At 35.5% G+C, this 19,412-nt stretch overlaps 1 protein-coding gene across 1 annotated transcript in view; it reads left to right on the forward strand.

The window, feature by feature from the left end:
- The window catches only part of LOC129003651 (amyloid protein-binding protein 2-like), a 52,348-nt gene that overhangs the window by 12,607 nt on the left and 20,329 nt on the right, over nucleotides 1–19,412 (forward strand). Inside the window, exons 3-5 of the mRNA XM_054431950.1 lie at nucleotides 1,087–1,350; nucleotides 4,299–4,423; nucleotides 18,821–18,963. Of these exons, the coding sequence (XP_054287925.1) occupies nucleotides 1,087–1,350; nucleotides 4,299–4,423; nucleotides 18,821–18,963 (532 nt within the window). The remainder of the gene's footprint in view (nucleotides 1–1,086; nucleotides 1,351–4,298; nucleotides 4,424–18,820; nucleotides 18,964–19,412) is intronic.

The raw sequence follows: 19,412 nt of genomic DNA on the forward strand, positions 1-19,412 counted from the left end.
TAAGATGCTAAACAAGCTACCAGTCCACTTGAAAATTGGAGGCCCTGTGCTGATGAAGAGGAAGCTACGGAGCTTTGCATGGCAAGACCACACACAACACTGAAGAAGCTTTTCCATTTCACTTTGTATCTATTATACCAATGTTATTTATTTAAATTTGACTCTGTAACATTTCTTGATGAAATTGTAATAAAGGATATTGTCTATTGTCTATTGTCTATAGGGAATAAAATAAACCATCGGTTAAATTAAATTACAACAGCCACATAACCTCAACAATTTCCAAAATTAGAAGTAGAGTACCTAATTAAATTAATCAAGTAATTCCAAAACACTCTACCATATGTATTAGAGTCCCGATAGTCTGAAATTGTTGGGACCTGACCCATTTCGGACTACCAAATATTTCGGATTAAAAAAATGTTTTTAAAATTGATTTTTTAATATTTTTTTTCTTGGACGCTAGGCACAAGACCAGGATTGTTTTTCACATTACTTCAGGACCTAGGGACCAAAAAAATCCATTGGTGATTTGGTGGGATTTGAACCCGGTACCTGAGGGACCGAAGCCCCGCATTCTAACCACTAGACCAGCTCACTGCCTGGTCAAATTGTTAAATTCATAGCTTCTACCTGTTCGGCTGCTACAGAATACTTCGACAAGGTACGACAGTGCTAGCAGTTTCGGCTTTTCCCAATAGGTGACGGCACATACTGGGTCTTCACTTTTTGTGTGCAAAATAAACTGCATTAATATCGTCACACAATGTTGCTAAAAGTTTAGACTTTCTCCGATAAGTGAGTGACAGCACGTACTGGATGAAAAAAAAATTCTTTGGTTTCTAATTGAGTGGATTTTTGGATTACCGAAGTTCGTATTATCGGGACTCCACTGTGATATATTACAACAAATATCCCTCAACAGATTGCATGACGCTAAATTTTCTTTAGTATCAGTTAGCTTAAGCTGCCAGAAAATATTGAGCTATGTTAATTGTGCTGTGCATAGGTTAAAATTCTTGTCCCTCACACAAATATTTTGTAATTTACAACCAATTATCACACTGTCCAACTGTGTTGTGACAGGCGTTCAAGTGGAGTATGCAGGCTATCCAGGAGCTGAACGAGCACTGCTCTCCTCGGGTGACCATTGAGGCTCTTAGCCAGGCCAGCAAGGCGTGTATTGTCAAGCGAGAGTTTGTCAAGGCAGGGGAGCTGGTAAGACAAGCTGTACACCTAGCCAGGGATATCTATGGACCACAACATCCCAAGTTTGCAGACACACTGTTGGACTATGGCTTCTACCTGCTCAACAATGACTGTATCAAACAGAGTGTCGCTATCTATGAGGTAGGCTTTACTATGTACAGTAATAATATGTGGAGGGACTTTAACAGTTTGACATTTGATAACAGTAGTTCATTTGTCAAATTAGAGCAAGTAGTTTGGGAAAAGTCAAGTACCTACATGTGACAAGTATTTTCCATTACCTAAAAGAAAATTTTATTTTTAAACTTCACTGATTTTTATTAATAAACTAAACCGTATCAGCAATCTGACACATACTTTCTCCCGTAAGCTTGTCAACAACCTTTATCATGGGTGGTGGGAGTAACTATGATATTTGATATTTGAAAATCTTTAAAGTTGCAATAACTTTTGAACTATAATTTTACGGAAATGGGATTTGTACAATTTTGTTCAAAATTTAAAGGATATTACATACTAATTTTAATTGAAACCGGCTTATTTCTAGAATTTGATTTTTTGTTATTTTATGGGGTTTTTATGCAAAAATTACTATTAAAAAAAACACCAGGAGATACTATGGATGAATACATACATACAAAAATTTCATCAAAATCGGACAACATGTGTGGTCTGTAGCTCTGTACACATCCACACACACACGCAGTAGAAATGTGCGAGTACTCGAGATTTCGAGTTCGAGTCGAGTACGGCCTTGAAACTCGAGCTTATCTTTGAACTCGTCAGTTTCGAGTCGAGTTTGGTTTGGATTTGTAAAAGGATATACAAATAACAACATAAAAACATTATTATACTTTCTATTGTTCTTCCATTCTTTCTTGGGGTTCCCTCCACGCATTCAACAAGTTGCCATGGTTACTAAATGCCGTCGAGATAGCTCCGGATCCAATCTACTAATCTCAAGACTTCCTTATTGACAATCAACTACTGTAACTCGATAAATTCATTCAATTTTTTATTTTGTTTAACTTACAGTATTGATGACTTTGACTGTTGACTGTTGTAGGAAAGTAGTAGTGTAGTCCTCTTGCTAGCTCTGCCGAATGACGATATGGATGGTTGTTTGTTGAACATTTAGTTTACGCTGGGCTGGACTAGCCTTTGTATTAAGTTGGATGGTTGTTTTTTTTTTTTTTTTGTAGGAATGGGGATTAAATAAGGCATCAACACAAAACATATCATTTATTAAATACCGTATGGGCATAGAAGAGATCGCGGCAAAAGCGTGAATTTTTCAGCCGCGTGAACTTACGTTGAGGATGCGTTTATTACGTTGCAGATGCGTTTTACGATCGCGATCGTAAAAGCTCGGCTCGAGCCTGATTTTTCGACTTTAGGCTCGATCTCTCAAGCTTGTAGGCCAGGCTCGGCTCGGCTCGAAAATGGAGCTGCTCGCACACCTCTAATATTTGTTCATTAAAGGATATCTTTACTATCAATTCTGCACAGCAGTATATTTTTCCTTTTGTCTACGTCAGTGCGGAATTTCCCCAATGAAGTAAATTTCTTAAACACCTTTAAGGGACTTTGAATACTGCAACTAGGAACTAATAGGAAGGAGTCTACACTAAGTATCACATTGTAAAATCTAAAGCCCTTTTTTAACCTATGTTTCATGTGTGGTTACATTTGAGTCTCCTGATGGTATTGTACAAATATTAACGTAAACTAGCATTTGATTCTAACCTTTTGACATTAGACAAGTTTATTCTGGTTTTTTAGCAAATTTCCCATATAATATTTCCCATAAATTTCCCATACTACAATAAGCTATTACTGTAAGTCTCATGGTAAGACCTGGTCCCGGGACCGATTTACTTTTTCGTTTTGATGTCCCCAGCAAGGGCGATACTAGACATATATTTTTTTGGGGGGGGGGGGGGGGTAATCCATATCCCCCAGCAAAGGAGGAAATTTGAAATAACATGCTAAAGTGAGTGGTTTTTAAGCTATTTTGAGGACCTAGTTTAATGTGTTCAAGCTTCCCAGTTTATTTAAAGGTCATAGAAATGTCTAAAAATAAACTTGTATAATGTCATGTTTTTGCATTATTGAGACTTGTGGTTTTAATATCAAAGGAATATCGCAACATTACTACACAATCAAGCATAATTGATTTACAAAAACACCTTTACAACTGGTGCCGATGTGCATGCTAAACAGAAAATGTCCAAAATCAGACCAAGATTTCGAACCAGAGAACTTATTTTATCTAAGAAGTGTTTAAGAACTTACACCCAACACGACTGCATTATACCTGCCCAGTAAGCAACAGTTAACCTACACAAAGTAAGGGCTCAACGTGAGAATAAAGTTTTTGTGCTACGTTTTTGTGGTTGTGCCGGGAATTAAATCCGTCCCTTCCGCATCTAAGTCTGAGACACTACCATTTTGTTGTTGTTTTGTGGCTAGCAACATGCCAATTGGGTTGTGATATTCTTAAATATGATATCATGTGCTCTAAATATGAGTACTATTTATTATTGAAAGTTTAGAAATTTGCTACGGTAATCATTGAATTACATTACTGTAATGACAAATTCCTAACGCTTAACTCAGATAAATTAACATTCAACTACGGTACTATTTCAACTACCTATTGATACAACTTCTTTTCTTTATCCAATACCCAATTCAAGTTTTCAATAATCTAGGTTAAAATGAATGATAACATTAAATGCCGAAAAATTAAATGAGAAGAAGAATGCGGCCGAACGTCGAACGTCAGCATCGGACACTGCCGTTGCTGTATACATCGGTGTATAATAACTATTATACATCGATGGCTGTATATGGCTGAAAGCGTCCGTCGTCTGCCGATCTTCCCTACTTTTCATAACGTATAAAAAATAGTCAGACTCAAAGGATCCCGAGTTTTAGGTTAGAGTTTGTAATTAGTCCTTTCGTTCGCCACAAGTGTAAAGATTACAATGAATTTCAATTTGGTAGAACGATTTGCAATAAAAATAATTTAAGTTAGTTTATGTATATAACAAAAATAAAGTAAAATAAAGTTGAAATGTTAAAAGGAAGCACTGGCTCTCAAGAAAGCCCTGTATGGTCGTTACAACCTACATGTGGCAGTTGCTCAGGAAGATCTTGCCTACGCTCTCTACGTGCACGAGTACAGTTCAGGCAACTTCAGGATTGCAAGGTAACCCTCAAATAATCTATCACTATCATTGATTTTAATTAAGCACATTTAAACAACTAGTAACTTCTGAATATAGTAAGAGTTAAAATGTCAATATTGGAAGTTAATTAGAGGTGAGCAAATATCCGAAGATTTTGGTCGGATTAGGTTAGATAATATCCGTAATCGAACTGAGCCCAAATTTGATGTCCGTCACTATCCGTTAAATGTCTGACTGTTTCAAGTAGACTGTAAATTATGTCTGAAGACAAAATCTTCATAAGTTAATAATCTAATCATCATTCAGTGTCAGTTGCTTTCTTAATGTTTTTCTCTTTTGTTTTGTTCAACAACACTATTACATGTATCACTAAGGCTGTGTTATTAATGTAATTGTTGTCAATTCTCAATTATTTTGTCTGTCTTGTTTACGTATTGCAATCATCACTTTGTTAAATTTTCATATTGTAGCCATTAAGCAAATATCTATCTTTTGTGTAGTTAAGCATGTACTATACATACATTTATTATTATCAGTTGTAAAAATATGTCATGATGTTAACTAGGGGTGGGCGAGTAGTGATTTTTCAATTCGAGTCGAGTCGAGTATTTGAGTAAAAACTCAAGTATCGAGTCGAGTCGAGTAGTTGCGCGTTAAGTAGGCCTAGGCCCAGGGTTTAAGACATAAGACATAAGACATAAGACGTTTATTGATCTTTAGGCAAAATTACATGCAATAGATCTTGTCATGGATGCTTGAAATGCACAAGACAGTCATAAGTACAATAGTAAAACATGCTGACTAAAGCAAACATAAAAATAAGTGTACATTCTCAAAATTAAATAAGATTGGCTATTTTGGGGGGAAAAAAAACTAAAAAACATCATGCAAAATTGATGGAGCTAAAATCTGCTTCAAAGTATTCTTTAAGGCTGTAGAAGGGCCTTACTATCAACCATGCATATATCACATTCTTAAAACTACCTAAGCTAACATGCTGAGCTGAAAAAGGCAAGCAATTGAAAAGGTCAATACCTGTAGCTTCGAAGGACGTGAGAACCTTGGTCAGTCTTGTGTAGGGTCTGCAGATTTTGTTTTGACCTCGTGTACCATGGTTGTGTACGTGCCTGTGGAGAATGAGAGTGTTTAGGTGCTTTTTGGTATGTAAGAGACATGCAAAAATGTACAAGTTGATTACAGTTTGAATTTTTTCCTGTAAAAAAATAGGTTTGCAGTGTGTATTTGTGTCAGAGTTAGTGATGATTCTCAACATCTTCTTCTGGGCTACTAACACACTACTTATGGAGCTAGAATTTCCCCAAAACATCAAACCATAGACAATTCTACTTTGAAAAAGAGAGAAATAAACCATTCTTAAGCAATCAGGGGATATGCAGACTTTTAACTTTCTAACTAAACATATTATTCGGTGTAGAGATTTACATAGGTGTTTGACATGCTCATGCCATGTTAGTTTCGCATCTATGTGCATACCTAGGAGCTTAACACACTGAGAGAATTCATTTTCTAAATTACCAGCACTGGTCAAAGTAAAAACAGCAGTTTGAGTTTTTTCCCTATTCATTAACAACATATTGGCTTTGTACCACTCATTTGCCTGATTAAGAATATTATTAGCAGCCACTGGGATTTCAGTAAGTACCAAATTTTTTGTGAGAAAGGTTACATCATCAGCAAATAAGATGGATTTACATTCAACATTTGAGGAAAGATCGTTTATGGCTATTAGGAACAGTAGAGGGCCCAGTACCGATCCCTGTGGTACCCCGTACTTAACCTCAGTTACATTAGAAAATGAGTTGTTTGACGAAACTTTTTGGAGCCGATCACTGAGGTATGATTTCAACAAAGAATTTTGATTGCCAATGATTCCATAAAAATCCAATTTGTGCAAAAGAATATTACGATCGACACAGTCAAAGGCTTTTGACTAATCACAGAGGACTGCGCCTGTGGGATTTCCGCTTTCAAAGCCAGCAAGTACGTGACTTATGAACACTTCGACTGCATCGATCGTAGATCTACCAGGCCTGAAACCATACTGACAGTCAGTAAAAAGGTTAAGTTGTTCAAAAAAGTTACTTATTTGATTTTTTATTACAGTTTCAAAGACTTTTGAAATAACAGGGACCAGAGAAATCGGCCGGTACCCTCCTGGATCACTCCTGCTACCTTTTTTGTACACAGGCACAACTTTAGATATTTTCAGTTTGGATGGGAAAATCCCCTCATTTAGACTGGTATTAATACATAAAGCTAAAGGTACAGCTACTGATTCCATTAAGGCTTTTAAAAGGACTGATGATATGTCATATACATCACAGCTTCTAGATGACTTCATATCTTTGATAATCTTTAGAACACTCTGGCCACTCACTGGAGTCCACTGTAGGTTGACAGGAGGTTTCTTCAGATGGTCAGTTAGCAGTTCACCAGCGGTCACGTCTGTGGGTTCGATGCTCTCTCGAGTCTCCGTCACAACCCTCTGGAAGAAGTCACTGAAAGCCTCTGCAGATGGCTGAGGATGGACAAAAGCTGAATAGGTCCCACTCTCTTCCTTGACTACTTGCCAGGCTGCTTGGCACTTATTTTTTGCAGCATTAATGAAGTTGGTGTTGTGATCCTTCTTAGCTTTAAGTAACATGGACTTGTATTCCTTGCTTACTATTTTGTATTGATTTTTGATAGCTTCCTCACCAGTAGAACGGGCACAGTCGAGTAAGAGCAAAAGGTAGTTCCTCATACGTGCAAGTTGTGGAGTAAACCACTTCTTTTGCTTTGATTTCCTGTTGAGCGAAGATCTAGTCTTCAATGGTACAAATAGGTTTAACCAGTACATAAATATATTGTGAAATTTGTTATACCTGTCCTCTGCGTTCAGACCGTGGAGTTCAGCATACCAATCAATGTTCTCGAGGCATTGCTTGAGATCATAAAGCTTCAGGTCGTCGAATGGCCTATAGGTTAGAATGGCATTCGAGGGAGGCTCCTCGTTTTCACACAGAGTTGCATTTAGGTTAGGCCTATTAATTTTGACACTTAGAAAACAGTGATCGGATATTGGCCAGTCATGCACATCAACCGAGTAGTTAAAAGGTTTAATATTAGTCAGTATATAGTCTATGCATGCATTTGCCCTTGTAGGTCTGTAGTTGGTGCAATAGATATCCGCCGATCGGAGAATATCATGAAGCCTGAGCGTGTTAGGCTGTTGTCCAGATGCTTCGATGTTCAGGTCACCGCATATTACTATATCTTGATCATATTTTGTCAAAAAGTCCAGTAATAAGTCCAGTTTTTGAAAAAATACAGTATCACTACTGCCACTGGGTTTGTAGAGTGAAACAATAATAGTGTTCCATGTCTTAAGCCTAATGGCACAGGCTTCAAAATTTCTCTCTACACAGAACTTACTAATGTCTATCTCCTTAAACTCCGTATCTGGAAGAACATATATCGCTGCTCCTCCATGTCCAAAACACGAGCGAACATATATTGACGCCAACTGATAGCCTGAGATATTATAGAGTAAATAGTTATCTGCGGCTAACCAATGTTCAACTATACACAAGATGGTATACAATATAGGAAGAGCCACCATTTCGATGTCTATAAGCTTGTTGGTAATACACTGCACATTACCGTACAATATTCCGAGCGTTGGTTTATTATTTTGTACACAAGTTGCTTGCGTCGATTCCGAGGAAACGTTACTTAGGCTTGTCGTTGGCTTCCTAAAAAAACCTTAGATCTCACAAAACGGCTTGATTTCTTTTGAATGAATTTTTGAATAAGTGTTCCTTCCGGCCAAAACTCAGCGCACAATACTTTGTCCAATTGTAAGGGTTCCACTCCTATTTTGAAAGACCTATAGCTATTGTAACGAGTCGAGATCTCCTCACAGCATGCACTTTCTATTCCGTTATCAGCCAAGTAGTCATTAACTAAAGAATTATTTACAGAAACGTCTAGTCTAGAAATAAAGATCCAGGATTTATTAACTGCTTTGTTTTTGACAACAGTCTTCAGATTTCCAACAGCACTAGATTTTGTTCCTATGATTGGGACTTCAGTCTTCTTAATAGGCCTATTACTTACAAGTTGACTACTATCCTTAGACCTATGCCCACTCTCAGTTGAAGGGTTGATTTGAGAATTAGGTTGTTTATATCTATTAGAAGAAGGTAATTTCAAAACATCAGAGAATAGTTTACCTGATTTTGTTTGTTGGTTCGATCCATGAACTTCTGAGTTTACAGCAGGACTAGTAGTGGCTTCAATTTCTAAACCAAGGGAGGTTATGTTATTGACAGATGCAGATACGTTACTATGTTGTTGACTGTTTGTAGAGTCTGAGCATAGAGTCAAGCTTAGGCCTATGTCTGGTTGATTACTCGATGTTGATCCATCAATTTGATGATCCTCCACTGGTTCGACTTCGGTTGGTTCGATTTGCAGACAGCTAACCTGTTGTCCTAACCTAGCATTTTCGTCAATCAGTCTATCAACTTTTTCATTTAGTTTTTTGTTATCACTAAGTATATTGTTAACTTTTCCCACCAGTAAGTTGATTGTTTTACTGATATTGGTTAGATCTGTAGCTTGGCAGTCCGAATCAAATATACAGTATACCTTTTCCAAACACGCAGCACAGAACCAATGTACAGACGACGATAGTTTATTGATTTGCGTATACTCCCTTGAGCTAATATTTACACAGTTTATATGAAACCACTTTTTACAGAAAGCTTCACACTGTAAACCTTTGTCAGTTTCTTGAACGATTATATTACATTTATTACAAAACTCGGAACCGGCACACGTGTTAACCGTATCCAACGCCATTAGCCAAAAAAACAGTTTATGCTGTGGTAGTATTTTTAGCATCTTGCTATTCACAACTTAAAAATTCTAAGTTTAGATTGTTTTGCAGGATAGGCCTATGGCAAATTTTTTACAAATAAAATTGAAAGATGTAATGTTCAAACAAATGTAATATTAGCCTACTGGAATTTTTTGTTTTAAATGCTTAAGTTGTTGAATAATATTTTTTCTACAGTTAGGCCTAACTTAGTTTTTGTCTTTGCAGAGAGTTTGCAGCATTTTGCTGAAACAAATTTCATCCTAGCCTAAACCCTGCCTAGGCCTAAATAGGTAGTTTAAGTACTTATACTAAATTTTCTAAGTTATATGGTTACTAATTATTAGTACCCTCTACCTTAGGCCTAATAAAAAATTTGGCCTAAACTACTTGTTGGCTGCAGCATTAAATTATTTAGGCCTACACAGAGGTGCCCATCCCCCCCAAACCCAGAGGCGCAACCCCCCCCCCCAAGCCAAAGGAGTAGTTCTCCCCCCCCCAATTTATGCTGCCGTCTATTGAAACCTACCTTCCCCCCACCAATTTACCTGACAATTTTCCCTTTACCTCATAAAACGAGCATTCCAATTTAGTATTTAGTAAACTTGAGGTGAAGAAAAACAAACTTGCTGATAATAAAAATTAAATGTTTAATAGGAAACGTTAACAACATTTAACAATACTTCATTAGGTATATCTAACTAATGGACGAATTAGAAGTGTTTCAATTTACATTTCAGAATCTCTATTGTCAGCTAACATGTGCTCAGTATTGCAATAGACAACGTCTTCAAAACGTACAACAATATACTAGGTGAATTACTCTACTCCAACACAGTATTGTAACTGTACAATAAATAAGTGGCCTTAATTTTTACAGAGAAATAATCTCAGAGAAGAATTTAAAAAAATCAAACCTCTTTAAAAATGCATTAATAATACTTTGGCAAAAAGTATTTTTTTTTTTTTTTCAAAATTATAGGCAGAGTCACGAAATAAGACGGACTTGTTGCTCGCCACTCCCTGGCTCTACAAACACCGCCACTCCAAACAACACACTCCAAAAACTCGATTTTACTCTACAAAAATCGCCAGGCAAAATACCCACAAAAGGTTTTTGTGACGACGTAATCTTATAATTAATTTTGATAGCCCCAGGATTGCCTTTTATGACTAATAATGGTAGAAATGCATCTTGTCAGACAATCTGTTTATACACAAAACACGAAACTATAACAGATAGGCCTATCAATTCACGTGAGTATATTGCCGCGGGTAGGACTGGAAGTAAACTGAATCAGGTTATGATGGAAAGACGTGGTCTCTGGATTGTCGTCTGTGTTATCAAAAGCTGATATTGGACTAGTTGTAGTGACGGAGGAGAATGTTGAAAATATAATGGGATTCATAATTGAGTTTTCCATTTAAAATTATCTACAATAATAACCAATTTATCTGCTGGATATAAATTATGGTCTCGAAATTCTACAGTACTGCACGAAAGGAAATTTATTAAATACTTTGAGGAGTTTGAAATATATAAATACATAAAACTAGGGACAGCGCAAAATTTTGAGTGAAATCACTCAATTAATTATGAATCCCATTATACTTTTAACACTCTTCTCAGTCACTACAATAGTCCTATATCAGCTGGTGACAATGCAGACGACAATCCAGAGACCACGTCTGTCCGTCATAACCTGAACCTGATTCAGTTTACTTCCAGTTCTGACGACGGCAATATATACGCGTGAATTGATAGGCCTATCTGTAATCGATTCGTGTTTTGTGTGGTGGAGGAAAAGAACCACCAAAACATATGTAGCAAATAAAATTCGACACTGACACTGGTATATTAAGGATTGTCTGACAAGGTGCGTTTTTACCATTCTTAGAAGCAAATCTTAATTACGAATGACAAAATGTTGTTGGTGTTGATAGTGAGCTACTTAGAAACACTTTTTCGGGCTGCTTATACAAAATTATTCATTCATTATGACAGCTAGCAAAAAATATCCCCCCCAAAATCCCCTCAAAAAAAGTCCCCCCCAAAAATTCCTTTTGCGCCACAGTACCCCCCCTCTGGGCACCCCTGGGCCTACACATTACTTGTTATTGTGTGTTTTATTTGTTCTTGCCTTTAATTCCTCATCACTATGATAATCAACCTAACTAACTAACTAAATAAGGTAACTTTAAGAATAATTTCAATTCAAATAAGAAACAGAATTTACAAAAATAAATTTATTTATTTGACAGAAAACTTATATCAAACTACATACGTTATTGTATCACAAGTTAAAAACATCAATATGCAATTAGGTATTTTAAAATAGGTAATCACTTGTAAAGGCACTTCATCTGTCTGAAGTTTGAAGTTTATGGGTACTAGGGCTATCCTCTTCACTCAGTACATTTATAAAAATGACAAGTCACTCGTCTCTGACACACTGAAAATATCAAACAAAAACATAGTAGGCCTTTTATCTCGAAATAAAATCCCACATTAAACACTTAATTTAAAATTAAAACACATTTCACTGTAGCCCGGTATAGCCTATTTGGCCTTTCTTTATAAACTCACATTTTCTAGGCTAAGTTACAATTCAAACTGTCGTTGTCATGTTTCTGCCACCAGATTGGAAATTGCACAATCAAAATTACAAACAGAATATGTTTATTTTACTTTCCATTAAACTTCCACTAACAAAATCAATTTTACTAGTGTACCTGTTGCTCAAATTCGAGCAATTGCAATACAGGCGACTCAAAGATTATGGAAATACTCACAATCTACACAACAGTTAGATATAATCAAAATATTTTGTAAATATCTTATCTTTTTCAATAAGCTGATCTTGTTTTTTTAGTGTTTTCTAAAAATTTTTCCCTCTCATAGTCACATTAGGTTGTCTCTGATAACGATTATAAATGAAAAAAAACATTATTTCTATTTCTTCTACTTGGTTGTGTTCTATTACTTTTTCTATGTTTCCATTGTTTACAAATCGGTTATTTCAATGATTGCTCAAGAAATGTAGAACAGTGTTAATTCAGTTTTATTTTTAGCCTATATCAAATTGTCCAGGATTTCTCACTCTTTTCCACTCTATACACCAACCCAAGTTTCGTCTACAGATGCAATATGCCAACGAATATCACCTACGTACAATCTCCAAGAAGTGGTATAAAAGGCAGAAACCAACCCATACCATAGATATAAGTTAACTCCAAAAGAAAAGAGTTACTGTGATAATAGGATTTTCCACTGATTTGGTAATAGAACATTATATTGCAAAACATGACATGATGCAGAAGAAAATCCATTTTAAAATCAGAAAAAACCATTGCAAATACTGTACTTCATTTTGACAAATTCAATAAATCACAATTTAAATATGAACAGCTGTTTCATTAAAAAGTACTGTAGTGTAGAATTATGCATATGGTCGTAATGTAAACAAATCTGAAGAGGCAACTTTAAAGGCCTCTGGGGCAGAGCCCCAAGGGAATTTACCTCGTTCCTCTTTTGATGGCTCATCTACAGACCAAGACGTTTCTTTAGAGACCCCTACGAAGTTTCTACGCCCAGCCGTTCGCTCAAATTAGCTATGACAAAAACCCCATTTTCCTCCATAAGAATAACATGGGATGGGAATTTAAAGGCCACTGGGGCAGAGCCTCAAGGGAATTCACCATGTTTCTCTTTTGATGGCTCATCTACAGACCAAGACCTTTCTTTAGACACCTCTACCGAGTTTCTACACCCAGCCGTTCTCTCAAAATAGCTATGACAAAGAAAAACAGTTTCAAATTAATATATAGATTTTAAGTTACAAATTCACTTCAAAGTAAAAACATTCACAACTGACATTGACATACTCCAATCCATTGTTTTGTTGTTACGCCAGCTGTCACCATATCTGCTCTCTCTCTAGTCAGTCTGCTGGTCTGCTCATTCTGTTTCTGCTTTGTTTTCCCATCAAACAGCTGTTTTGCAGGGCTGACGTTGCCATATTTATCATTACACCATTATGGTGAATGTCGGTAAAATTATCATAAAATTGCTATAGCTTTTATTTTGTAAAAAAAAGTTTAATAGTTTGACTAATTTTAATCATGTTTATGTAAACTGATTAGAAAATAAATGATACTAATAGTTTGTTTACGCCAATACCACAGTTGTAAAAGTACAGAAATTATCGTCCATCTGGCAACACTGAGTTTAAAGTGGAACTGATCTTTTCTTTCTGCCAAGACTCAATGAGATTGTGTCATTTAGATGCATCGATGTTCCTTGCAGTAACTTATCGGTTTGTAAAACTAAACACCAATACCGATTAATGTGAAAAAATATTATGCTACAATAGGTTATTTTTATTTGTTGTATTTCTATATTTTGTATTTTGGTATAAAATATTTTGTTATTTCTATATTTTGGTATACAATATTTTTATGGCAGTTCAAACTAAATCTGATACTGTACTTTATAATATTTTCAAGAATTGTCTGCCATTGTTATACTAGTCACAAGACTCCCTTGTTGACTATTGCAGCTCGATAGATTCATTCAATGCTTTATTTCAACTTACTGTATCGTTATCGAGACGTATTGTTGGCTGTTGTAGGAAAGTGAAAGTCTGTTAGTAGTCCTCTTGCTAGCTCTGCCGAATGACGATGGGTGTTTGTTGAACATTTGGTTTACGCTGGTCTAACCTATATGAGGTTAGATAGTTGTTTTTTTGTAGGAATGGGGATTAAATAAGGCATCAACACAAAACAAAATATAATTTATTAAATATGGGTGTAGAAAATCGTGAATTGGCACTATTTATAACTACTCGACTCGAATTTTCGAATTTGAAAAAATTCGAGTAATTACTCGAAGGTCGAGTACTTGCCCACCCCTAATGTTAACACACCATACCAATGTTAGCCATCAAATTTTTCATATGTATTGTTTTGTTAGAATTTTTAGCATATTAGCATATTATTGTAAATGGTTGTTACCGTCAAATAAATAAATAAATAAAATAAATAAATAAATCATTAATTTCTACTTTCCAAGGATATAATTTCAACTTGAGTAATCATCTATGAGAAAAAAATAAAGACAGTCATATGAGCAAGGTGCCGTAAAAAATAGTCGAATCAACAAATAAATATCAATATACGGGGAAGCGGATTTTTATCCCCCTGGGCAAAACTGACGTCAAAAACCAGGGGGTAAATTTCCACCCGCGAACTATTGAGCTGCACATCAGTTTCGATGGATTAAAGTTGGAATGAAACGTATATTTTCACGTTTGTGAATTTAATCAGAACTAGGTAGTAAACCTGTGCTCCGCAACGGGAATATTGTTAGCAATAAAAAACTTAATAATGAATTAACAAATACTGTTTATCTTTGTATTTTATTTAGGGGCTACTTAATATTTTACATGAAATAGAACTGATAGTTGTTTATATTAATTCGAGTTTCATTTGAAAAATTAATAGTATACAAACTGTGCAATGCTGATAACCTAATAAGCAGCTACTTATGCTATAGAGATAATTTGTTCATGTATATTCCTATATTCGTTGTTTTTTGTTTATTACATTTGTCGTATGGAATAAAGATAGTCACTTACATGTAAATCACGCATCAGCAGTTGGTCGCATTTCACAAATCTTTGACCCATTCTGTGAGTAACAGCTGTGATTACGTCGCATATATAAAGCTGGACATACTTTGGTTCAATGTTAGAGGGTATTAACGGTCCAATCCGATGGTAAAAGGAGTTCCGGATCTTGAAATTATATAGACTACCACTATCAAAGAAAACTACAACATCCGAGGCTTCAACACTTGTGAAACGAAGAACATTATCTACCAACTACAATGTAACAAATGTGAGGCACAGTATGTAGGCCTATCCACCAATAGCCTCAGAACCAGGATGAATGGCCATAGACAAGATGTATCTACTGGATACAAAGACAAACCAGTTGTACAACATGCCCAGAGCCACAACAACCCTAGTTTCAATGACTGCTTTACAACCAAAATAGTCAAATCACTGCCTCCTCAATGTAACCAGTCACAACTGAGAAGATGGGAATTGTCTTATCAATGGTTTACTAAGTCTAGACAACCCCCAACCCAAACCTAAACCTGAGATAATACCTTTCATCTAACCCACTCCACTTCAATATCCAACCCAACTAGCAGGCTTACATATTTATTCATATATATATAGTGCATATAAGATAAACTGAAACTGTGTTTTTTGAATTCATACTATTGGCAACACTGACTCAACAACTCACTGGCCACCATTTTGGACATCTAGAAAACTCTCTCTTCCTTAGTTGAAAATGCTGTCAGTGACAGTGAAATATTCTAATGTTTTGTGTATATAGTGTAAAGTTTTGTTTTGTGTTTCCTGTGCCAGTTTGGACTCTTTCCCATTCAGGTAAGCCTGCTATCCTCTCAAAAAATCCTAAAAAATCTAGGCCCTTGTGCTCTATGCTACACCCTTAACTATTAGAAAGATGTTGATTCAAGTGAGACTTAGAACTCACCATTTCAAATGCAGAGTTGTATGATATTATATTATTAAAATAGTTTTTTCAGCCCCGTTGATAAGATTTTTCACACTCAAAATGTTGATAAGGAACTCATTTTACCTTACCCTTGTGACAACATAAGGAAAATATATTTGTGTCCCTGTTAGTCTGTTCTGACTCGTAATTCGTATATTTGCAGTAGTGACAAAACAAATTTAACGACCCCAATTCAAAAAAGAGTTGGTGTTTTTTGTAGGGACTTCCAGAGCACATTTAACACCATCACTGCTCTTTACTTTTTTAGTTCGATGGTTCTCTACATGTTTTTTCGTCTGTATATTTTACGCCCGGTTAATGATTACTTTTTCTTTTTCATTTTGTACTTTTTACACCCTGGGTTTAATGATATAGTTTTATAACGCTGTAATGACCCGAGTCAACATTGCCCTTAAACATTAAGTCACATACTTCTTTGCCAGAACCGAAATCGCAAGTGTCACAGTTTCTCAAGCAACTTTCCTGTGTACTTTAAAAAAAGTTAGGGTATTATAGTTTACTGATAAATTGTAACTCAACGTATCCCAGCGTACTCTCCATCTCGAGAAGGTAAAATGTGGTACTGCTGAACGTCAAACACTGATCTTGAGTAAGATAAATCACTTACGATAAAATGTTTGTATCTTTCCCACTCATTAGCAATTATCTGTACAACTTGCAAGTGCATTTCCCAATGATTGTTCTGGTGGCAATAGAGAATAAATTATATTGATCAAAACAATAAGTTTCCGTCCCCTATTATGGGTATTATTTCACATTCCATACTCAAACTTAAACCATTGACCATAACTTACCATAGTTATGGTACCATAACTTACCATAGTTATGGTACCATAACTTACCATAGTTATGGTATATAATAGCCAATGCTTAAACTCAATTACCACTTTCCTTCAGATAAATTCGCAGGGAAACTAAAACATTTCAAAAATGCAAAATTTACACCAAAACATACAAATAATGTTCAAATACATTTATAAATAATACATTGTGGTATAAAAAGTTAACAAATACACTTTTCCTTGATCAAAATCGTGTGTTTATAAACAGGAACTCGTAGATTAATAATTACATTGAAAGTGAGGTTATAAAAATAATAACAAATGTCTGACAATCATTAAACAGCTGACAAATAATTTATAAACTGTGTATTATATTCTTCAATAAGAATTGTATTGACTCGACCTTTGAAGGGCTGTAGGTCGTAGCCCTTAGAAAAAACATAGATCCTAAGGAAGTTCGGCAAATCTACACACTATCCCCTTTAATTTGAGACACAAATCTTGTAGATCGGTCCAGTAATGACTGAGAAAACAGACTTACAACTGTGTATTAAATATATAGATATGATACATCAAATTATAAAAACCAAGAGTGTACGGGACGATATATAACCCCCGGACTTTTACCCCTTTCATGAAGTCAGCACAAAATGTATGGCCCGGATTTTTACCCCTGGAATTTTACCCCCTGGCTGGATATAGAAATAAGTGAGGATGATTAATTTTCTTCTTTCAGTTTTAATTTAATAGTAAACATTTTATTATTAAGTAGTTTATCTTAATTTAATTGTTACCTTAACTAATCTGTAACCTTAAAAACAAAAAGAACTGGCAACTTCAGGATTGCAAGGTAATCCTCAAATAATCTATCACTATCATTGATTTTATTTAAGTACATTCAAACAACTTGTAACTTCTGAATATAGTGAGAGTTAAAAATGTCAATATTGGAAATTGATTAGGTGAGCAAATATCCGAAAATTTTGGTCGGCTGAGCTGCCGCGCCCGTGTCGTGTCGTCGACCGTCGTGTCTCAGTCTTTCGTCCGCTCCGCTTATTGACGACAAGTATGAAAGTGGGGAATGAGGTGTTGAATGTGAAATGTTTCTTGATCAGCATTTTCTTACAGTTAAGGAGGATGAATCAGGTAATAAATACAAACTTACTATAAACTTTATTACACAATCACCCATATAAGCTAATTTACTAGTTGGTTAATTAACCTATAACCTTAGTTAGGGCTTGTGGGCTATGCCTAGGGCTAGGCTGGACAAATAAATAGGCCAGTTTGACCCCCCCCCCTCAAAATAGGCACGTTAACAATAACACCGGACTAAACTGTCAACATTAACGACGGGTAGTATAGGGTTGTTACCCATCTGGTATAAGTCTTAACCACTACGATTGGCGAAGGAGTTGACTGTGAGATGACCGGTGAAGAAGTGAAGCCGCCTGCCCCGTCCTCAAGTGTGCACGTTGGTTACTCAACCCGAGAACTGCCAACACCATGAAAACGGAAAATTTCCGTTTTGAATCCCAAAAGCGTTGCGGTAGTTCTCAACCCACTCCAACTTGCTGCGCAGGATACCGATTTGTGTCTTGAATCACCCTTCGTCTTCCTCAACAACAAACACGGCTCTCATCCCGCCATATATCTTGGAATATATTACAATTAATTGTTTTTTTAAACCATTTGACCCTAATTTATCCACCATGTTACCTAACTCAAACATCCATTATTGAATTTAATATTGATAATTTATTTAACTTAATTACTGTTCCGATAATTAATCATTTGTCTATGTTCGATTATTATTATTTACTGGACCCGTTACAATACGTTAGTGATAATTAGGCTTAATAAAATAAAGATATAAAGCGCCAAAGAGCAAAAAAAATTGAAAAGCAAAAATTGGAATGGGTAAAATAAGAACAAGAAACAAATTACCTTTGACTTAAAAATAAAAAATATCAAAAAATAAAAACATAGAACTTAAAACACAAAAATTAAAACACTTGACAGTACAAAGTAACTTACTTACGAATAATACATAACAGATGGACGAATATAATCAATTAAAATCAAAACATACTACATAAATCAGCTTTGGTAGATATATTCTGATGTACTCATGTTTACAGAGAGAATGCAGAGAAAGCCATTCGTCTGATGAAGCAGCTGCTGCCTGAGGAGCATCTGATGCTGGCATCTGCACAGAGAGTGCATGCTCTCATCCTGGAGGAGATTGCTCTGGACAACATCCCTGGAACTAGCTACGCCACATGTAAGTTATTCTCATAATACATTTTTATTTAAATATGTAGAATGTTTTTCTTTTTGTTGTATTTTTCATTTTTCAAATTTAGTCAGTTCTTACATTATTTATTATTATTTTAATTTTTTGAAGGCTAGAGCTAATGTGACTTATCACTCGCCACTCAGAAAGTAGATGCTACTCTGTTGTACAAAATTTATTTCTTCCTTTGTGTAGATTATAGCTTTGTACATAAATAAAATCTTCTATACCTTTTTTAAATCTTTGTCATAAATTACAGATAGACCCATAAATTACACTATCCATAGTACAGTAAATATGTTCCAGAAAAGAGCCACAAAAGGTGTAACAATATAAAGTGACGACTAATATAATTAATATACTGCCACCGTGTATGCAAAATTGCACAAACGGATAAAGGACTAACTGAATAGTAAATTTCAGATTGAAATGCTTAA

This window comes from Macrosteles quadrilineatus, unplaced genomic scaffold, assembly GCF_028750875.1.
Source record: "Macrosteles quadrilineatus isolate MER2022 unplaced genomic scaffold, UCM_ALF_1.0 Scaffold_9__3_contigs__length_116548681, whole genome shotgun sequence".
In the NCBI taxonomy this organism is placed as follows: domain Eukaryota; kingdom Metazoa; phylum Arthropoda; class Insecta; order Hemiptera; family Cicadellidae; genus Macrosteles; species Macrosteles quadrilineatus.